The sequence below is a fragment of the Crassostrea angulata genome, chromosome 10, assembly GCF_025612915.1.
Source record: "Crassostrea angulata isolate pt1a10 chromosome 10, ASM2561291v2, whole genome shotgun sequence".
NCBI classification, from domain to species: Eukaryota; Metazoa; Mollusca; class Bivalvia; order Ostreida; family Ostreidae; genus Magallana; species Magallana angulata.
The window spans coordinates 27286778-27310467 of record NC_069120.1 but is presented as its reverse complement, the minus strand read 5'-3'; the positions used below and the strand labels follow the sequence as shown (position 1 = coordinate 27310467).

At 35.2% G+C, this 23690-nt stretch overlaps 2 protein-coding genes across 2 annotated transcripts in view; one reads left to right on the top strand and one right to left on the bottom strand.

Moving 5' to 3' along the window:
- LOC128167436 (uncharacterized) overlaps positions 1–5676 on the top strand; it is a 44107-nt gene extending 38431 nt beyond the window's left edge. The window contains exons 34-42 of the mRNA XM_052833158.1: positions 82–255; positions 405–565; positions 674–1532; positions 1873–2011; positions 2308–2534; positions 2624–2798; positions 2959–3639; positions 3754–4314; positions 4558–5676. Coding sequence (XP_052689118.1) covers positions 82–255; positions 405–565; positions 674–1532; positions 1873–2011; positions 2308–2534; positions 2624–2798; positions 2959–3639; positions 3754–4314; positions 4558–4772 — 3192 coding nt within the window. The 3' untranslated portion in view covers positions 4773–5676. The remainder of the gene's footprint in view (positions 1–81; positions 256–404; positions 566–673; positions 1533–1872; positions 2012–2307; positions 2535–2623; positions 2799–2958; positions 3640–3753; positions 4315–4557) is intronic.
- Positions 5677–6775: 1099 nt separating this feature from the next.
- Positions 6776–22718, bottom strand: LOC128167434 (uncharacterized). The gene is made up of 24 exons (XM_052833156.1): positions 22587–22718; positions 20135–20731; positions 16915–19949; positions 16613–16654; positions 16343–16474; positions 15882–15975; positions 15338–15747; positions 14671–14896; positions 13747–13838; positions 13499–13649; positions 12827–13189; positions 12610–12728; positions 12248–12478; positions 11831–12001; positions 11428–11588; positions 10858–11188; positions 10377–10764; positions 10140–10279; positions 9911–10049; positions 9576–9814; positions 9266–9443; positions 8369–8805; positions 8009–8267; positions 6776–7766 (listed from the first exon to the last, which is right to left on the bottom strand). The coding sequence occupies exons 1-24, from the start codon at positions 22648–22650 to the stop codon at positions 7246–7248; spliced, it is 8520 nt and encodes a 2839-aa protein (XP_052689116.1). The 5' UTR covers positions 22651–22718; the 3' UTR covers positions 6776–7245.
- Positions 22719–23690: the final 972 nt, after the last annotated feature.

Sequence of the window (23690 nt, the reverse complement as noted above, 5' to 3'; positions counted from 1 at the left end):
TTATTTAACAAAATTTTGTTAAACATATAATCAATTTCCTTTTCATCACTGATACTAATTTTGTTATTGTTTTCTCTTCAGTGGGGTATAGCACCACTGGCTGATAATGTTGTGAGTGACAAATTCTTCTACCAGCTGACTGTCTGCACGGGCATGCGTCGAGGAGCTGGAACGAAATCCAAAATAAGCTTTGTTTTGGCGGGTGACTCATTCGACACAGGTGTTAGGGAGCTGATCGACGAAAAAGGAATAAAAGTGAACATTTGTTATCCTAATTTATTACTCGATAGAATTGACTTGAATCACAAAAAAATCTGTCGAATTTTCCGTTTTTGTTCGATTTCTTTCTTCTTTATGAAAAACAATTTAATTTATAACAATTTTAATGTTTTTACTTTCAACAGACCTGCAGTCGGGGTAGCATTAACAATTTTGTCCTTTCTACCTCTGAATGGTTGGGTCCATTAACATTCATTAGAATTTGGCATGACAATTCTGGGGAAGGAAAGTTTCAAGGATGGTATCTCAGCAAGGTCATTGTCACTGATCTCCAAACATCTGAAGCGTACGTACTTTTAAAATGATTAACATTTTCATTGTCATTTATATATTATGATTTATTAACATGCCTGTCGCTTTCAATTTATGCTGATTTTTATTTTGTTACTTACAGATACTGTTTCCTATGTAATCGTTGGTTGGCAGTCGAAGAGGACGATGGAATGATTGACAGACTACTTCCGGTCGCAAGCAAAGAAGACATGACCAACTTTCAGAATCTTTTTATGACAAAAACAAAGAAAAGCTTCACTGATTCTCACCTATGGATCTCTGTGTTTAGCCGTCCTCATCGCAGCACGTTTACACGCGTGCAAAGATTATCGTGCATCTTATCTTTGGTTATGACAACTATGATGGTTAACGCTATGTTTTATCAAGCCGAAGACAGAGTTAAGAACAAGGAATACATCTCGTTTGGACCCTTTGAATTCTCCTTGAGTGGAATTTATATAAGTTTCGTCAGCAGCCTGATAGTTTTGCCCGTCAACATCATAATTGACCAGTTGTTCCGAAAATCGAAACCCAAAGTGAACCGAATCACCAATGCGTTCATGGGTAAAAATGTTCAACCGTTAGCAGCACTTTCTCATATAAAGCTCCGTCCACGGTCACCACCGGATAACACAAAACTTGAGGACTTTGTTGAGAAACCATCAACGCGTCCTGACAGCGCGAATAGTACTTACTCGATGCATTCTGAATCTGCCCTAATTGAAAAAAGGAAGAAAAGTAATGAAATAGCAATTATAAGTCATCCACAGACAAAGCCGCAAAAGAAAAAGACCAAGAAATTCATGCTTCCACATTCCTGTGTGTACTTGTCATATTCTTTAGTGTACATATCGGCACTTTTGTCCTCTTTCATCACATTCTTGTACAGTATTGAATGGGGAAAAGAAAAATCTTTGAGCTGGCTATCATCAATTTTGATGTCTATCTTCGAGTCAGTTATAGTGATCCAACCTTTTAAGGTATTGTTAAAACTGAGTGAAAATTATTCGTTAAAAATTTTATGCACACAATATGTGGACGATGTAAGTTAAGCTTGTTAATGGTTGTAAGTTTCTTTTTTAAGTTTTCTACATTATCAAAAACAAAATTGGAAAGTACAAAATAACGTATGGTACTATAACAGACCGTTTGAGTGCAATGCGTAATTTTTCGGTACCATTTATGGATATTTTGTTATCTGCGTAACGCCATCGTTAAAATATGTGCAAAGGCATCATTATGTGTTTATTCAGCAACTTCAATGTTAATTTTTGAGATTATTTATGATACAATAATAAGTATTGGGAATTTTGTCTGCAGATTATCATTGTTGCTATGCTCTTGTCGATTATCCTGAAGAGACCAGATATTGAAGAAGAAACTGAAACTAGTGAAGATTCTCAGATGACAAATCAATTATTACCGGATGAAGAAATGTTGTACAAGAATCCTGTCAAATGTATTTATACTTTGTATCTCGCAAGACTGAGGAAATTAATTAAACATCTTGGTTTAAAAAAATATTTTTTAAAAAGGGGGGGGGGGGTATTGCATGCTTTATCCATCAATCGAAATTTTTTAATCTGTAGAAATTTGTTCTCTAAGAGTTCATTTATTCAAATTATTTTTAATAGAATAATTTTATTGCATTGTTATGATTTTGATACCTATTTAATACATATGGAATAATGGGAGTATCAAGGTATATTTCTAATTTGTATTGCATATTAAGTTTCTTGGTAATTTATTTTGCAGCTGAGAGGCCAGCGTTGAAAATTGAACCACCAGACAAAGAAAAGTTGGCTGAGGCTAGAGAAAAACGAATGAAAGAGATTGCCATGTTCGATATTGTTCGAGAGATTGCGTTTTATTTTGTGTTTGTCGCCTTGATTGTGCTTGTTGCCAGTCACAACAGAGACAAGAAAGCATACAGTGTCAAAGAGGCTATTGATAATATCATCGATATCAAGAAAATAAACAATGTAGGTGATGGAAAACGACTTTTTTCTGGTTTTATAAAATTGTCATTATAATAATATACTCAACAACTTCTGCACATTTCTTTTTACAGCGAAACCATGTTCCTGACTTTTGGAAGTGGTTACTTGAAATATTGCTGCCACGGTTATATATTTCTAAACAGTGGAACAATATGTCCGTGGATGATACTGAAAAGCGAATGATAGCAACCAGAGTGGCCTACCGGGTTGGTCCAGTTCGGATTCGACAACAGCGCGTTCGACAAGGTTTTCGATTTATCCTATAATTTAGAAAGAGTGTACATATTATTTCTTGTAAATCGTTTGTTTTATACAACTTCTGGTCATTAAATAGCGCTTTCATACAGGATTTAACGTTAATTATAACAAATTCTTAAAATTATTCTAATTTTTCTTCAAATTTCAGAGGAATGTAAAGCCGTTCCAATGATGTATAAGTTTGTTGAATCGTGTAGCCAAGAATGGTCAGTGACTATGGAAGACGATGCAACTTACCTCGAAGGCTGGAACGCCCCAGTAGTTAAAAATTCCACTATGCTTATAAACTATCCTTGGAAGCACCGATCACTCTTTGATGACGCGGGACTCCCCTTTTCAGGAGAGTTTGGAGTTTATACTGGGGGAGGATACGTCGCTGATTTGATTGGGGACCGAGACAGGGCGATGAAAATTGCCTATGGATTGATGTTGAATAACTGGATAAATCAGTACACAAGAGCAATTTTTATCGAGTTTACCGTATATAACCCTTATGTTAACATGTTTTCTAATGTTTTTATTGCTTTCGAAATGCCAACAATGGGGAAGATGTTGATCAAGGAGTCTGTGAAAACATTTCGGTTATTTTCCTATCTAGGTGGATATGGAGTATTTGTCGTTCTTTGTGAACTTGCAACCTTAGCCATTGTAATTTATTTTATAGTAAGGGAAGTTAGAATTATAAGACAACAGAGGAAGAAGTATTTCAAGTGTTTCTGGAATTGCCTTGAGTTGTTCAACATGATATGTGCAGTAGTGTCTGTTGTGATGTATATTGTACGACACATGATAACACAACTTGCAATGCAGTCTGTTAAAAAGCTAAGAGGTAATGAAAAACGGTTGAGCTATGATATTTTCAAATGGTTTTAATGTGATTGTAATAAATTTCACTGAAATTTGATTTATTATCAATTATGCCATGCGTTATTTTTACTTGCAGATAAATTTTACAACTTTCGAAAAGTTGCCATGTGGGATGAAGTCTTTGGATATTTTATGGCTTTCACGATATTTGTATCTATCATCAAGCTACTTCATCTTTTCCGATTCAATAAAAGGATGTCGATGATAGCAGGAACCTTGAAGTACTCCACTAAAGAGCTTTCTGCTTTTTCTGTGGTTATAACCATTTTGATTGTTGCTTTTGCATCTTGGGGATACATCATGTTTGGACCGAAGATGCCCGAATACAGAAACATGTTCCAGTCATTTGAAACACTGTTGGCCTTTTCTTTGGGAGACTTTGACTATCTGGCTTTAGAGAGAGTGAACCGTGTATTTGGGCCAATCTACTTCTTCACATTTATTCTATGCATCATGATTATTTTGTTGAATATGTTTGTTACAATCCTCAATGAATCGATCGCAGCTGTCAAATCCGATGTTTCCAAACAATCCAATGAGCATGAAATCGTTGCATTTATTTGGTGCCGATTTAAAGATTGGGTGGGCATTGACTTCGATAAAATCTTCGCGGAAGTAAAAAGGAAATATATGCTTGGTGAGTGTAAATGGTCTGATTTTATACATTGATTATCGACACTTTGCTAAAACATTTTTTGAAATGTTTAAAAGTATTTAATGCCATTCTATCAAAATATTTATAATTAAGAATAAGTTTGGTTATGCTTACATTATTAATATTGATGGGATGTTAAGTTACAAGAATTGAAATGTCGATTATATTTATACGTTGATGCTTTGATTTACACACGCATAAGGTAGATTTTTTTCTTCTGTTTAGATGGCAATAATGAATCAAAGGACAAAGGAAAGACCGAAGACATTGAAGAAAGACTACGCGACATCTCCAAAAGACTTGAAAAGCTTGGTAGTTGCAACTCTGCGAAGATCCACCATCCCCCTCCTGATATGAAACCAATGGACGACACCACAAAGGAAATATTGTTTACGCGTTTGTTTCCGACCGTCAGACACCAGGCCATCAGTTTTCATTAAGCTAAGCCATCTTAAGAGCAACGGGTTACTTTTTCCTCAAGAGATGTTTAGAATAAATATGAGGAGGAGTACTGCTTCATGATTATTGCTCTAAAAATGATTCAGTTGTACAATCTTTACAAGTTTAGTTTTAAGTGGTTAACTTTAAACTTTGTCTGTGATCGCATTTGTTGCAAAGCGAGGACTGCTTAGGTGAATGTTATATGTATATTCGATAAACGACTGTCAATCAAATAGTGAAATGTTTTATCATGAGTATTAATTTATGCATGCAACTATAGTAATTTACATTTAAAAATTCATAGCCCAAGCAGCCCCCGCCTACATACCTCTCAATGTTAATGTTATGTCAAAAATAGCAATTTGATGTTTATATTGTATTAATACATTGTAACTGTTAGAGATGTATATTTTTATGCCGAACATCCAGTTATGAAAGCCCAATCGTTTATCTGATATATTCTACTGTATTTCAACAAGTTTGCTTGTACAAAAGAAAGAAAGAAAAGCATATTAAAATATGTGTCAGCTAACTACTGAGTTGTTTTATTCCATTTTAAAAAAAAGATAGTAAAGCCATGTGATGAATCAATCTCATTTTCTTTAAACGTAAGCTGAGATAAATTCATAAATATGCATTGTTTCCTCTTATACCAGACTACATATACATGTATTATACATGTACATGTATTGGTTCTTAATTTCAATTTTTCGACCAATACATAAATACACCTGTTAAATGACAGTGACAACACTCGGGAAGCTCATTCAATCACGTATTACATGTATTTGTACAACACGAAAGTTTGTATAAACCGGTTTTGAAAACAAAAAGAATACTACCATGCAGTGGATTTGCAGGGAATATTCATCGAGATACCAAACAAAACAGACCGACATCCCGGCTCAGATATTTTAAAACTCCGTATAACAACACATACAGTACTCTGTATAGTACTGTTTTTCCTTCGCATATGCGCAAAACAGTCTCTGAAGTAGATTATGCGACGAAAGCAATTATAACTTTTATAACGGATTGTTTACAAGTAAATGAATTACCACAGTTTGTCAATTTCTTGGATTTGTTATCACCTATTTACTTTAATATAGAGAGTCCAGAGTTTACAATACAGAGCAAACATAATGTCATTTGTGGAAACTGCTTGCGTGTTCATTGGTCATGGACACCTCTGTGCAGTATAATTCTTTATTCTGTCAAATCTTCTATTTCAAATTTTCTAGTATGATTTCTTTATTCCCTTTTTAAAAAGTTGGTACATAATTTCGTGAATCTAATTATTTATAAGCCCGTGCAGTCTGGATGCCTAATTCGGAAAGCAGTGACCGAAACTTGAGCAGTTGAGGAATGATCAAACATTGAATGCTTATTTTTGGAGGTCGTCGGTCCTAATTAACACACCAGGCCGTGCGGACAAATTATCATGCTGCGCTTGACCGACGAAATCCAAAAATATGCATTCAATGCTTATATTATATTGATGTTAATGTTTGTTTGTACGAATATTTGTGTATCGTCGCTTTAAAGTCATTATATAAGCTCGTAGTCAGGTCAGGGATATAAAACATACATGGAACAGATACATGTATATTAACATTGTCTTTTGGTTTGCTCCCGCGACTAAAAATATGGTGCCAGTAACTGTCGAATATATATATATATATATATATATATATATATATATATATATATATCGAATGGGTATGATTTAACGATTATTTTTTATAAGTTCGTATCAAATTGGTTATGTAAGTTTAAACGTTTCATTTAATCGTACAATAATAAATATACACAAAGCGCGTGATGACGTTTATACGTGTGCTCATGTGCCGTGATATGGCCAAGTGCGTTTACAGGAAATTGAACATCGCCGATTTCCAATGCAAACACTGAATATAAATACAGAAATATGGTGATTAAATGTTTCATGACCTTATACCAGATTCCGGTATTTTGTATTCATTAAAAAAAGAAAATATGCAAATTGTGAAGACTCTTTGATTTTATTGAAACAATAACGACAACAATAACCTGATATGTGATGAATATCATAACAGCTATATATTTTCTTATACAAAACTGGTAAACAATACTGAACATTTTCTTCGGCAAATAGCCTTTCGTCTACGTGAGTCGGTGATAACAGGGAAAGGTGTGTTTAAACTACATTCAAAAAGAAATTAAACACAGCTATGACTTCCAAAGAATGTAAATATTTTGTATCAATTAAGGCTTATTGATCAAATTAAAAATATTCAAAGATGATAAATTATATTTTTATAAATTTCTAAATTAATACAGCTTAGATTATAGCCATCGAACCTGTTTTAGAGATCAAATGTTAGTTTTATAACATATTGACGAATTATTTACTTGCTGCGTACCGCTACTTGACATCTTCAAATATTTAGAAGCAAATAACTAAGAACAATTAGTCTTAACGAGGATGTCCGTTTAGGCAAACCCCATGACTTGTTTAAGTCTTTTGGTGAAGTAGTCAAGAAACTCGTAATCGTTTTGTTTTCCCTCCATATTTTCTTTAACTGTGGAGAAAGCGTCAGCAATGATGGTCAAAAAGATACTCATCAGACCAACGTACACAACCAGGATAAACGCGAAGAAAAATATGGGACCCAGCGTAGGCTGAGCACTTTGCATGGCCACGAAATCAAAGCTGCCCAATGTGAATGCGAACATGGATTCTGCCGCACCCACAACGTTACTGTAAGAAATCATAGAGTTGCTAAAGAGCAGGAAACCTGTTGCAGTGAATGTCCAGAAGTAAAGCAAGAACGCGATGCTGAATACTTTCAGATCTTTGGTGGCGTACTGTACCGTCTCGCCGAGCATACCCATTTTCTTGTTGAATTGTAACAGTTTCAGGAACTGGACTGTGGCAAGAAATACTACAAATCCGCACATGAATCCATACAACTCATCATAGAGGGCAAGGGACTGGAAATTGACGTAATCAGCTGAAAAAAGAACATATTAATGTTTCCAAAACGAACTTTTGTACAAGTCTTTGACTATGAATTACGTTACTCAGTAACATGGAGTCAGAATTGTTTGTCTTAAAATTTTACTTTACTTTGTACCGACGAAAATAAAATTTTAAGATAACAATTGAAATTTCAATATATTTTAAAATTCTGTGAGATATGAATAAAAAAAAAATACAGTCTCAACACATGCAGAACTGGTAACGTTGACTTACCTTTATCTGGATCTTTTAACGCATTCATTGCCAAAGTTGTAAGAATGTGTTTTAAAGCATACATGGCGATGACGGAGACGCAAAAGCAGAGGAGTGCAAATTCAAGTTTGTTCCAGAATCCCTTAAAGTACTTCATCTTTTCCTTTTTTAATTTTTTTATACACCGTATAAAGAAATACAAACTGAAAATTGTATAAATAACTTCGGCAATAATGACCATGACACCTAGACCTCCAACGTAACTCAGCAACCTAAACACCTGTAGAAATAAACGTAAGAAAACTGTATATTATCCGTACTATAAAAATAAAAGTATTGCACTGTTTTAATGAATTCATCAGAGACAGGTGAAAAACAAACCTTGCACTCCAATCTTGGAATAGCTCCTCCGGAGTGTAAAAACTCGATCACCATGATCATCGAACCGAACAAATTGATGTTTGGGTTATATACCGTAAATTCTAAAAATATTGCTCGTGTATGCGCATCCATCCAGATCTGATTTTTTAGTTCACTCAGCTTTTGCTTGGTTCGATCTACATTTCTCTCAAACATGTACACATATCCACCGCCTTTATATGTGGACATAGTGGCCATGTACGGGGCATTGGCCAGCTTGACTGAACTTTGATACACCCAAGGTCCCGGATTCTTGGGCTTAGTGAGTTCAGTGATGTTTTCTTTATCTGGTTTTTGCCATCTTGGTAAGTAGATTTTAGCATCATCATCTGACCATCCATACTCGTCGCGGCAGTGCAGGATTATTTCACGCATATACTTATTGACTTTACAGGTATCTATCAAAACAAGCAAAAGTAAACTATATATTAAACTATTTAATTTTCAATGTTCTGGCTAATTAACAAAAATCACAAATCGAGATAATAACTATTGGTAGATATAAAACAAGTGAATTTTATGAATTTTAACATTTAATATTGCCGCAGAAACTCTCGATATATGTTTGATCCTTGGCCTTTTAAGTTTCAACTATATTTCACATTTTGTATAATTTTTATTCAATTAGAAATGAGATTTTGTTGTTATCTCGGAATATGTTGTGAGAGTTTGTCTTTGTTTTCAGACTATAATATTAGAATATCATTATAATCATATGCGGCGAGGTGCAACACATAATAAAAACATTTCCTAACATAGTATCTTGTTATAACCAATGAAATTTCACGTTACAATTACTTATAACAGTAAATCAACACACATAACGGTAGGATTGGTTAATTATATCAATAAGCAAACCTGGTTTGACCCTGAGCTGACGTAGGCGAGGGATTCCCACTCGTCTGGAGGCCATGTCATTGATACATCTTTTCTCCCACCACCGTTTGATTTCTGTTCCGTTGTGGTAATGCGTTGCGTATAACGATGGAATCAGTTTGTTTTCGAGCCATACCCAATACTGGTCAACAGTAGTAATCTAAATGCAAAAAACAGATGATATCTGGAGCTTTTTAGAGTTAAATTTTAAACTTCTAGGTTTCAAATTTGATATTCTAATATTTTTTGAAAAGTGTTAGTTAGCCATGCATGTTATTAAAGAGTCATTTACCGATTCAAAATTGTGGGTAAATGTGTTTTTAAGATTTGTCGCATATGTGTAGGAGTTTGAATCCCTCTGTTGATACGAGAGAAAGAACAATATGATAACAAAGAAAATATATGAAGACAGTTCTTTCAAGACTTCTTCCATCTTAAGTTCTATAAGACGTTGTTGTCTCGCCTCCTCCAGCGTTGAGGGATCTGGTGGTTGGAATTCTGCGTTTGCCTCTTTACGTTTTGCAGCAATTTCTGCAACAAGAGATGGATGAGCACGACTACAATGTATTTATTTGATACATGACATTCAACAGAATGAATTTTTATTGTATTGGTTTAATGTCAAACCTTCTATTGTTCCATTATCCTTCCCGATAAACTCCTCATCATGTGCTGCAATAACATTGTTCAAGTCTTCATTTGTGTCTTCTTCATCCAAAGCAGGCTTTTTTAGGATACAGGCTATAAACGCCACCAGGAACATTACCTGTAAAGACAAAAACAACATTTTAGAATCGGTGGTCTGATTTAGAGTTGTTGATAATTGGTTTTGGTTGCCCCCCTACTCTTTCCATACCTTAATAGGCTGCACAACAATAACAGATTGGAAGAATGATAAAAGGAAAGTGGTCAGCCACTCGTTTGCCTTTTCTTTGCCCCACTCTAAACTGTACAGGATCGTGAAAAATCCTGCGGAGGTAATGCTGAAGAAACATACTGAAACAAACGTTATATGAATGATTGAATAGAAAACAAATATACCCATGTGAAATTCAAATTCTTGGAGAAAGAAAGATGCAATTCGATTACTTACAAACCCAAGCAATATAGATACACCAATGCGGTAGAGTTCCAGGCTTCTTTTTCTTCTTCTTTTTCTCCTTTTCATCCTCGGGTACTCCAACTATTCGAGTTTTTGGCGCATCGTCCTCGTCAATGTCATCATCTGCGCCATACTTAGCTTTTTGCTTGAAGTTTATCAGGTCTGAAATGTAGTCCTTAAAGCGCTTCCATCGACTCGGCATCACTGCATCTCCCCAGATCTGAGAGCCGTTGGTGACGTTCTTCCACTTGCCTCGTTTTGGTTGCTGTTGGTGTTTTTGTATGACGGCATTTTGTTTTGGACGACATTTTTTGAAAAATGTGATCAAGATAAAGTTGACTGGGAATACGAGCATTGTACTGGCAAAGCTCACAAAGAACTGAAAGGAAAGAAAAAGTGGATGTCAAAAAACTTTTGTCGAGACAATATTGATACAGGAAGTAGTTTTCAGACGTATGTGTTGCCTACTTGCCTGCTGCACTGTGAATGACAACGGACCAACTTTCAGAGCCTGCGACTGCTTTGCATTGTCGTCTGATTTGAACCACATAGCATTTGTTATCATTGTCATAAACAAAAGCGACATGCAACATGAAATGCGCTGTGCTCTTGTAAAGCTGCTCTTAGTGGGCCTCGAAAAGACGGAGAACCAGAGATGTTCATTGGAGAGCTTTTTACGGACGTTGGCAGAGAACAGTTGTTTGAAGGCCACTAAATCCTCAAGTCCAGCCACAGGTAGGATCCTGTCTACCATCCCATCATCCTCTTCTAAAGCCAGCCATCGGTCGCATAGAAAGATATATCTGAAAAAGTGTACATCTATCACTTACCAATGTCCTCATATCCCCCCAAACAAAATTATTTTAATAGCTTTATATTGCGCAGATCTGAAAGGGGGTCTTGGAAATTAACTTAACAAATTTATCGGAAACCATGCCTCGGACCGCCCTCCCTAATTTTTTTTTTATCCGCGCATAGCTTTGTCTCTATATTTTTTAGATATATATTTTTAGTTTACATGTTTAACGCAATTATAATATACCTGTCACCCGTCTGTAGGTCCGTTATTTGAACTTGATCCAAGAACCAGCTCTTCTGTTTTCCTCTGCCGCTGTTGTCGTGCCAAATCCTCATGAACGTTAGGGAACCGAGTGGTTTTTCTACGCTGCAAATGTAATTCAAGATGCTTCCACTTTCAAGGACCTAGAAAAAAATTAAGACTTTATAACCCATGAGCCGTTGCCTGTAATAATACCAGTTTTCAGAATAAACGTGCCTGAAAGAGGGTCTAGTATATTAATATCGGTATTCTTGGTATGGTAAAACAAGAAAGTTCTACTTTCATGTTGAAAATCGTCATTATATTTTGACCAACGATAGAAAACAGGAGCGCATATCTAGGATCTGATTTTTATCAGATTGTTTGTCAGGTGTACAAATAATACCTTTCTATGACCATCGTACAGCCGTCTGACGCCGCTGTCTCCGTTCTCTCCCGACACGATGAAGCTGACTTTGGACGTGGTGCTGGCGTTCTTACGGACGCCCGTCTGTACCGTCATCTGGTAGTGGTAGTTATCTGACGGCAGGTTGTCCTCCAGCGGTGTGGCTCCCCACTGATAATAAAATCAATTATCAACTTCTAACAAAAGTTGTTTTTTTTTACGTGTCAAAACTGCAAAGTAAGTAAAAGAAGTATTTTTTAAAGAAAACATGAATTTAATACCATTCCTTGATCAATGAGTATCAAATACATTTTTTTTTATATTTTTGTTTTTTTTTTTATTAATTTTTTTTCTTCCCTGGTATTATTTAGTACATGCAAATAAAAAAAAACATAGAGTATGAGGTGTCTGTGATACCTTTATTATGTCTCGTTTATCCATATAACGGGACCAAATTAGTAACATGATATATACACCAATCAGAGCGACGACGGTAGAGAATACGGCAGCATTCTCGTTCAGATTTGCGAACTTGGCCCAGACGTTAGAAAAGTCAATCGTGTTTGGGGGCACTGCAAAATCTCCACCAAAAGATGTCAAGTGAGTGCACAAGCACTCGGTATTCCATTTTGTTGTACCGTTACCAACCTAAAACATGACATCATATTATAATTACTAGTATATGATCACTTTGGGGGGGGGGGGTTTCGAAGCCACAAATCATAAACGATAGGCCTGATAAACTTCATTTTATTTTTGTTTATTTTATTTTATCTTACTTTACACCCATCTCCTTTCCACGTTTGCGTTACATCGTCCCAGAATTTACAGCTTGGAACAAACGTCTGCGTGGAATAGTTTAAGCACGTCTCACTGCTACCGAAATCTACGTCAGTTTCTAGATAAAAAATAAAATGCCAATTCAATATCAAGAATTGACATATTTCGCAATTTCTGATAGATTTCTGCGTATCTATTGACGAATACAGAACTTACTTGCGATTCCAATGCTGACCCAGTATGTTCCGTTGAGTTTGGTCATATTCTGGGGCGGGTAGAAAGTATGTAGCAACTGATTCAACACCTCGGGATCCTTGTTTTGATAACCAGGAAAATCGGTCGGATCGTGCGGCATCATTGTCTTATAGTCGTAATGGGTGGCGTTCGGTCGGTCTTTAAACTTGAAATAGACGTTAAATTTATCACCTTTTCTATCAGGCCACAACAGGAAGTGGAGCGCGGTGTCGTTTTCCGTGACCGGAACTGGGTGGTTGTTCCACTGGGTGGCGTCTTTCGGAGACACGCCCCTAGGAACACATAGCATCCACTGACTTGGCTCCGGCACATCTTCTGCTTTTCCTAGAAACATTGGAAGCACAAAATTTTAAAACGATATATCTATCATATAATCATGCTAACTTAAATTTAATAATGTAATATTTTATAAAACGAATTTTTGCATCAAATATATGATGTACTGTAAAATTGGGTATTTTGAGGATAACCGTTTTTGCTAAGTTAAGCATTATATAGACATATCTCACGTATACATGCTAAAATATGGATGATGTGGGAAAATTCTTCTCCAATAATTTATGTGTGAATTTTAAATCTTCATATTTATGTCAATCTCTTTATACATGTATCCGTCTGATGTTGTTCACGTACCTTGAATCATGAGTCTCATTGGTGCTTTGGTGTTGTTCACTTTCATCTTGCTTCCTCCCCCGCTGCCGGTTAGATCCAGTGATAACACGGACGATTTAATGCCATTAGAGTTAGAGCCCCACGTTTTTGGATTTCCTTTTGTGGTGACCAACTTAATTAAAAGGAACAAAAAAGATTTCAGATGATAAATTCTATTCTAGGGCATCGATATCCGTCCAATTGAAACAGCCGGAGAGGAGATTACTTACAGTTGTACCGACTCCGCCACCGTCTGAAGATTTCGGGATGACTCCCTCTGGTATCTCAAAACTACCAAAACTCGAGGACATTTGAGCAGGTCCTGTAAGACATTTGAAATCAACCATTCAAAAATATCAACTTTACATTTAGTTGCCTTTTTGAAAAAAATTATTAGATTGAATGTAAGTGTTCTACAAACTATTTTGTGTGGAATGTTCGCATATTGATGTGCAAATGCCAAGCAGATATAATGCATGTTTTATGTAATATTTATTTAATTTATTTATTTAATATGATTATGCTTTGTATTTTGTTTCACTTATAAAAAGGTATAATACTTAGTGATACAATAAAACTAATTCATACCAACACAGAGATAATAAATACAACTGGAAAATTGTTGTGTTTTTTAACATGATATACCGAACTGGAGTTTTACTAGGTGCTGTATTACCAGAAAGGCGTGCGATATTAGATTGATTTTACATACTTTACACATTATATAGACTTTGATATCAATAAAAAACAAATTTGATTAAGTCGAACACGTTATGTTTATCAATTTTGAAAAATACAAATCTATAGTAAAGTACTACAGGCAATGATTTAGTAATATACACGAAAAACTCCTCACTGAAAGTTAAATGAGATTTATATTGAATGTCTATTAGATTTTGTAAAAATAAAAACAACGTTCATTAAACAGTCGACAAGGGGTATAAAGATACATAAAATAGAAAAGTATTGTCTGCTACCATCAAAATCATAAAGTGATTCAGGTATTTCGAGCGAACAAAATTTTATTAAAATCTTTTCAAAATGACTTACATTATGTATACGCTTATAACAAATTTAACACAATAAAACAACAGTGTTTAGTTTTGCATGTACTTTGCACAAATAGAGTCTGGGTTTGTCACCGATTAATATACCTGGTTGATCAGGGTCGATATTTTTCAATCCAAGACCCATTCCAGGGGCATTAATTGCGCACTCCTGTTCCAGATCGTCCTCTCCTTCTACTTCCGCTTCCGCTTGCGTTCCATTTCCTGGAAGCGATCTGCGTCTTCTGCGTCTTCTAGAGGCTTCCATCTTTCCAAGCAGCAATCCTGATATGGAATCAACGGCCCCAGTACTAGCAGATGCAACAGATTTATCCTAAATGTAGAAAATAATAATTCAATTAAGGTACTTCACTACACCGAGACTTATACTTTTTAAGACACTACGTCACAAGATGGCGATTTAAATGTTTTGTTAATCTGTTTGTATCAATCGATTCACATGTATATCGTCATAGATCAGTGGTTAAAGTATCAGGCTTGTGAACTGCAGGTAATGAGTTCGAATCCACCTGGGGCTTTTGTTTATGTTTACTGAATGATATTTTTGAAAATATCATTTTTATCTAAAATTGTACATTTTTTCGCCTCTTTGATATATATAATTCTTATCCATTATTCTTTCTATCATAATCAAGTAAATTTCTGCTGATTTGAGAAACTATTTCAAGGTATAGTGAGGTACCTTAATTAAAAAAGAATTATACCTAAATTTTTAAAAAGTAAATTTAAAAAATATCAATAAAAAAATACATACCGCCTCCAACTTATCCTTATCGAGCAGGTATTTTTCATGTTTGCAGTACTTCAGCAAATACCTCTCGACATCAAACGGTTCCCATTCAATAATGACCTTCCGAAAAAACTGTTCTGCATCAGCTAAAGTAGCCTCCTTATTTATCCACATTATATTATAATAGTTTTTGACGGCACGTCGAAAGGCCTTCTTGAATATGAACACATACTCGTACAAGTCATCAAAGAACCGATGAAGATTTGCGTCTTCTTCCTTCATTATGAGATCATAGGAATCGGTTTCTTCCTGGTTGCCTTCTGTTAGACCATGGTCTGGATTTTGAGCGGCTTCTCGCTTCTTTCTCCGTTTCTGTGCTTCCACTTCTGCCTTGTCTTCTTTGGGTAGCAAATTACTCATCCCCGTTACAGCGCCTGTAAAGGAAAAATCATAAATTGTTCTTTATTTTTGAATGCATTTATGATTGGAATGCAACAAGATTTTATAGGAGCGTTGTGTAAAAAAAAATTTCTTTTTTATTTACACTAATTACTTCTGGACTACTTACTAGCAGACGCATCTCTTACAGAATCAAAGTTGGCGCTCCCAAACTTTTCCTTCATTGTAGTCATGCTCTTGTTGACAGCACTGCCTCCAGATGACTGTGATTTAATTAAAAATTGCATAAGACTGGATTGTCCATATCAGTTTATCTTAAAGTATTATTTAGTTATTAAATAAGCTCTTTCAGATGCCTCAATAAATACAGTTTGAAATTTAATGCAATTCAAATATTTCCAATTTATCACATTTTAAAAAGACAACATTCTAGAGACAGTATGATTTCTGTAAAATTCTAACTTTATCTCATATTTGTCAAGTACTTGTAACTTCTTACACCAAAAATAATTTAAAGTCTAAAATCACACAAAAAATGAAATTTATGCAATAGGTGGGGATCAAAAAAGGTGTAAATCTATGAATGAACTTGCAATTAACTATGATCAACAAGCAACACTTAGTACTTACTCGGGAGGAGGAACTGGTCTGGTCGGGATTTGACGTCAGGTCAGCAACTGCGCTTGCAACTCCTTTGCATTGGTCAAGATTCTCTGTTTTATCGGCCAAATTATCAAGAAGGCCTGTCATAAATTCGCGAACCTATCATTTAAAAAGAATTAATTTATTAACATGCCTATTGTTACAGAAATTTCAATACACTGTCTTTAATCTTCAGTGGTTTTTTTTTTTTTTGGGGGGGGGGGGGGGGGGTTACAAAATGAATAACGACCCTTTTACCTCAGTCAATTCTTCTTCTTGATCATCACTGGTGTCGTTGCCCTATCGAAACATTTAATGATATACAATATACTTAAAAATTATAAATACTATAAAAATGATTTTTTTTATTGCTGTATGTATAAAATGTGTGGTTTTGTACATACTAGTATGATATATTTGAAAAAAAGAATATGGAGTTTTGTTATAAAATTCTTTGAGACTTCTTCTTTTAACTAGCTATACATTCTTTAAAAATCCTCTGATAAATTTAAAGAGATTTGAAAAACTTCATACTTTAGTGGCCAACATGAGTTACATACCCCTGTTAGGAACTCTCCAGAAACCACTGCTACAGCTCTTAATAAACTCCCACAGTCTTTGATACTAGACATCGCGTCCAGTTGTCCTTTAATGTCTGTGGAATTAGTCAGCTTGATTTTTACCCTCTGGTTGGTACTATTTACTCGTCCCTCTTTCGAAACATAAAGTTTCATTACAAATTCCTCCGCTGCAAAATATTCCGCGGGAAAGGACACACGGCCATCAAATGTAGAGACAGATTTTGTCATATTTTCAACATTCATGAAACAGTCTCCATTGTCGTAAAGCTTAACAGGATTAGCCGTGCTTTCTTTCAGCATTTTTTCTTGAAAAATCAATGTTGATTTAGACTTCAATTGTTGAAAGGATAGTGTGTTTGCTTGATCAAAATTATCGCTTTTTATGCAGATCAAGTCAAATTCTAGCCCAGTCTTGCTTTTCGTCACCAAATCCGGATCGCGGGAAGGATTCAAATCAAAAACTGCGTTTGCGTATATGAGAAAATCCGTCTCCTGCTCGCCTGCTATTTCGGCGTATGGGTTTGAGGCTTCTATTGACAAAAACACCTGCTTTTCTGTTGATCTTAAACTGTGCCCCAAAGGAGCGACAGAAACTGTGAGTCGGTACAAACCATAGGAAAGGTACACTGCCGGAATAACCAACACATTGTTGTTGGATTCCATAGAACAGACTTCGCTAATCGGTTCCAACTTGCCCTTGTTAAATTTCTCGGCTTTCCAAGAATATGTAAATTGACTTCCTGAAACGCAAGACGATTCTGAAACAACAGTTATGTTGAATTCTTCTGAGCGGATTCTTCTTATAGGACTGTTTACAGAAGACTTAACATTTTCAAAGTCTATTTTTGGTTTTTGGCATTTTTTGTCATCCAAGTCGTCCACAATGATGGTTTGGCAAAGTTCTGTTCGAACAGCAGAAAAGGCATTCCGTACCCTTGCTTTCACTCGAAACCGTCCACTTTTTAGAAACAGGTGTGCAACAGTGATAATCTCCTCTGTCACTCGGAAAGCGTAAAACTTTGGACGTGGTGCTACAGATCTTCTTCTTCGATCATTTTCTACTTCTGCTGTAGCTACTGGTTCCGTCGCAATTATTGTGGGTGGTGTTGTCGTGGTTGAGTTCTGATCAAACAACAAAGAAATGATTGTTGTCAAAAGACCTGCACTACTTGCAGATTCATCTGATACTGTTTCATTGGTAAGTGTGCTGTTTGAATCATCTATAAGTATTTCACTTTCAACTGTGACATTGCCATTTTGTAATTGTTTATCTGTAAAAGTAAACTTTTCGCTGCCAAAATACACATCATAGGTGACGTCAGATCCGGTATAACTTGTAATGTTTACCTCTGCGTAATCATTTTGAAGAACACGGCCAGACGTAGATGTTTTTAAGTCAACGTGAGTTAGATTTTGACCGACTTGCACTAAAATGCACTGGAAAACTTCACTTATTTGATTTTTTGCAGTGACGCATATTCTATATATCCCCCAGTTTTCGTAAATATACTTATTTTGGAAAGTTGTAAACTTCTGTGTCGTCGGACTTCTGTAGCTGACGTCATCAGCATGGCCGTCTCCGTGTCTAACGTTAAACTCCACTTTGTCTGGTCCTGGCGAATCACCATTTAAGTCCACTTTTAGAATCACAGGAAGGGTCTTATCCGTTATGTTACTGGTAGATAGCTTGATGGTCACAATGGGGACCTCAACTGATATGAGGTCTTCTTTCCGGGAGGTACTTATGTCGTTGGTCATATCAACGATAACCGGATAGTATCCCAAGGAAGGATATTCGACTTCGAACAGCATGCCTAATGGTACGTCTGACTTGTCAATATAAAACATATAGCTATCTCCAATGCCAAATGAGCAATTGATGAAAGTTTCCAAACCAGCGGGAATCTCTATAGTGATGTTCGTTGTAAGGTACCAAGCGTTGCTTCTTTTGATTGGCGTGATTGTTGCTTTCTGTACAAGATGCTGAACGTAGAAAATGCGCTTAATAAGCGTGATGTCTCCATTTTTTATAGTAACAAGGTTTTCATAAGGTTGCAAATCTAACGAATTGATCAAGATTCCATTTGCTTGAACTGTTGAATTTAATTCTTGCACGTCGTTGCGAAAAATATTTAAATTCTCAAGATAACTTTTAGATCCATGAATTCTAAATAAAAAGGATTCTTCAGTGTTGTAGTAAAGAAATGGTATGTCAAAAAACCGAGATAAAAATCTTGTCGAATTTTTAGTTTCCCCATATGCATTTGAACAGTTGTAATCTATGAGATATTGACCATACAAATCGTATGTATGGTTAACGTACAACGCGTTCAAATAGCCGGATTTATGCGATTGGTGGAAAATGTTTCCGTCTCCATATCTGACGGAACATTCTGTGTCGTATTCACCGAAGGACAAAAGCTGATACTCTGCTGATAGTTGAACTTGCAAATGGTTTGCTGAAACGACTGACATCTCAGGGGGAATGCCCTCATCCACGTCTTTTACTTCGAAATCTACAGTTTTTCTCAAAAGAATGTCCCCAATAGTTGTGGCAATAGTGATGGTGAACACACCTTCTGAAGCCCAAAAGTGACTGAGGACTTTCTGTTTGGTACTCATCGACAAGCCATCTCCAAAATTAACATCAATGTTATTCATTACCACAAAGTTCGTTTCAATTTCAACGCGAACGGTTTCCAGTGGTTTAGTATACGGTCTGGTGTGTAAAGGGTTTACCGTAGCATTAAGGTGATAACTGTGTGTTGTTGTGCGTCCTGATACAGAGTAAATTTTCCCGACCTCTGACCCGGAAGTACATCGATCGTCTGTTATAATCAGCTTCAGAGCATCAAGATTCAAACATCTGCATTTATCATTTGAACGTATTTCCATAAGAGGACTGTCGCAATGCGTCCTACAATCGTGAACTGCATTTTTGGAAGTTGACAAATCGAGAGATGAACCTTCATCTGAGCTATGTATTTTGCATCCTAAATAGTAACCACGCTGGTCTGGAAAGAATATTAAAATTCATCACTATCTCAAATTATGGTTTTATTTATTTTATTTATATTTAAGTAATTTTGTGAAAGCACAAGAAAAATTTAATTTACATGTGAGAATAAAATGCCGAAATTTATGTAAAATAATAAACATATAGAATAGATGCATGATAAACCGAAAATCAAATGGTTACCTATAGAGTACTCTTGTGGGCTTTTAACTGAATTGAAAATTACAAGGTTATCAATATCAAACAAGTTTGTGCTGTTGATGGGTAATCCTTCTTGATCTAGCCCGATGACAATCTCGGAAAATGGGTCAAAACTGTCGTCCTCATATTCCCTCTTTTCGGGGTCGTCCCTCTTCATCAGATACCCGTCGACGTAGAGTTTCAGCCCGGCGCTGTCATTCCATGAAGCAAAGATGTTGCTCCAAAGATTGGGAAGCAGTCTGAACTTTTGTCTCCAGACTTTGTCTTGTTTTGAAACTCCGAACTCATACTGGTCGCCATACTTTTGCAGAAGATAAAACCCCTCGGAGAAGAAGGAATGGCCACCGGAAGTAATGATGACAGCTTCCGGTGATGTTTCGTCTGCTTTTTTCGGTTTGATGAAGAATGAGACAGTTATGCCATCGGAGCATTTGTTGATGTTTCCCAGACACCAGTGAGGGTAAATTCCAAGGTTGGCGTTGGAGCCCACTTGGGGGGATGTTCCGGTGATAAACGTGGCATCATTCTCAAGATACGTCAGCTGGACGTCATTTGCAAGAATAGAAGGGACGATCAGGCCTGAAAAAATATATGATTTGTTTCTTTATTCCGATTCCGATTGTTTGAATTTAAAATTAAAAGACAATTTATCATCATGTGTTCAGATCGAGAGTATACAGAGTATTACATTAATTTACTTTTATTTACTTTGACAAAAATGAATATAGTTTTAATAATTATACATGTATATCTATTTGTGTCTTCATGAACCATGGCATTTATAAATGTTATGCATAAAAACACATTGAATATTATGATAAGCATAACAAATAATTCACGATAAGTACTTGTGGTCATATAGAAGATGTGTTTATTGGACCCACCTCAAAGGAATTTGATAGTTTGATATTGTATTACTATTTGGAAATATCTTCTTTCGTGACAACAAAATTATTTAAAAAAGAAAAGCAAAAGTAACTGTTTCCGCACCCAAGTGTAAGATATTTAAGAGGCCCCTTCCCCCTCATTGGAATTTCGAAAGTTTCCTCTTAGGACAGTTTATTTATTTTTGTGAAAATCGATTAATTTAGTTACTTTATATATAAGAAAATTTATTGAATATCATAGATGAAATGATTACTGGAAATAATATTGATTTGATTTTCACATTCAACCTTTCATGAAAACCGTTTATGTATTTTAATGATTATACATACATGTATTACTTTTTTTAAAACGAAAATGGAAACACAAAGTTTAGATATGTTTAAAATACCATACTAAGCATCGCCTTCTACTTTTAGCTACTTATCATGATGCATTTAATGCAGGAACGACACGATGACTTGTACATCCTGAAAACTTCGATTCTTCATCAACTAGATCAGAATGAACTTAGTGAAATTGGTTTTTGAACAAGGAAGTTGAGATAAAACGACTTAACAATCTGAATAAGACGGAAGTTTTTGTGGTATATATATGTATTTTACAAACACTGGAGATATATGCATTTATGCATCAACCTTATATATATATATATCTGGATAATATTTGGGATTATTTTTTAAATTCCTTTTAAAACGCTTTTCGTTTAAATTCTGAGGATTTTTTTCATGGAATAAAACAATTTCAAATGAAGAACCGATGAAGTCATTCTTAACAGTTTATTGGGCGCATATTATTCAAATCTTGAACCAGTCGACCCATATCGTAGTCATCTTTACATACATACATACTTACTTACTTACTTACTTACTTACTTACTTACTTATTTGTATGTACGACATGTGAAAAAAACTAAAATTATATGTATAACCCCCCCCCCCTCCTTGAATATGAGAATAGAATTCATTTGCTAAAATTTTCCTCAATTTTAAATAATTTACTTTTCAAAAAAAACATAGTAATGGGGTTTTATTTTTATTTTCGTATTTTTATTATTTATTTATTGTTTAGTTATTTGTCTATTTTTTCTATTTCCTTTTTTTCATCTGTTAATCTTTGAATTTAAATAGTTTTAGCTGTTTGATTTGTTGTGGATTTTTTTTTATATTTTGACTTGTTCGCTATTCTCAATTTTTTTTCTTTATTGAAACATGATTATTTTCTACATGTTTCTGATTTTTTTATATTGCTTATGCTCTATCTCTAACAATTCGTTTATAATTGTAAATATACGACATGTTTGCAACGTACCTTTATATTAATAGCGCAATTGAAATAGTGTCCTAAATGTAGGAAGCTAAACAATTTCTGATGTAGATACGGAATAGTTGTTTTAAAAAAACAATATAAGAACGAAACTTTTATTATTAATTTTTAATATTGATAGTTAAAATTAAAATTTTATCTCTAGATTTTGTTGGTCTTATCATACAACTATGAATCTCTTCCAGTTAATCTATGGCAACAATAAATAAAATGAACTACTTACCGGAAAAACAGTAAACACAAAGTAAAATAAACCTAAGTCTCTTTGTCCCGTACTTGTTGTTCATTTCAGATACATTATCTTACAAATAATGAACGTTTTCTCCAAAAAAGTGTACTTAGGTCTGTGCTACCTTTAAAAAAAAAAGAGAGTCTTGAAAGAAAATCTACCTGTCTGAATAATTCAGGACTTCGATATTCACAGGCTTGATTTGATTAGACCAAGAAATCGTTGAGGAGCCACTGGGGAATGCATAAGAAAACTTTGGTATTGTTTATTTTCCCCTGCAAATTAATTATGCATGGCTGATTAGTCACTTCGACTCTTGGCCAGATCCGGGGTCACTACCTGTAGTTTGACGCAAGAACAATCATCTGAGGTTTTTAATTAGTACCCAATACCCCAACATCACGAAATACGGGCATATAAAGCGCCGATTGAAGGTTTTTCGCTGATGAATTTTTCAGGAAAGTGTATTGGACTTGTTCTTGGATAACAAATTTATAGTCCGGTATAACCGAAACATACGGGTACATGTAGCAAAGCAAGAACGTCGATATATATTATAAAAGGGTGGGAGGTTTTTATACATGTACGTGCAGATAGACACATTGAAGCATTTTGATTCGTTTCTTTGTTTTTTAAATAAAATGGAGAATGAAGGGAGATTAAAGAATCATGGTCGATTTCTCTGAAGTGCCCCGTAGCAAAGTACAGATTGGTAAAAATTGTACTCACAATTTTTAAAAATTATATAAAAGTTATAATGCACATGCAGATCTAATAAATCTTCACAAGAATCGGGGATTATCTAAAATCAAACCATAAAGCATACTGCATGTTGATGTGTTGCCCGAGTAGAGAATGAACGTACATATCATGTCATGTTGTATTACAAGCGTGTCTCGAACTCATGACTTGTAGCAAGGACGTGGCGTATATACTAGTGTATAATCTCCCTAACTACGTTCGTCCGAATTTAAACAGTAAAGTATACTAAATGAATAAAGACAACTAGAATTACAAAGGAACGCTGCTCGCTAACGTTTATTCAATTTTACACAAAAACACATACATGTGTATTTACAATCGTCTGTCTGCCGAAAA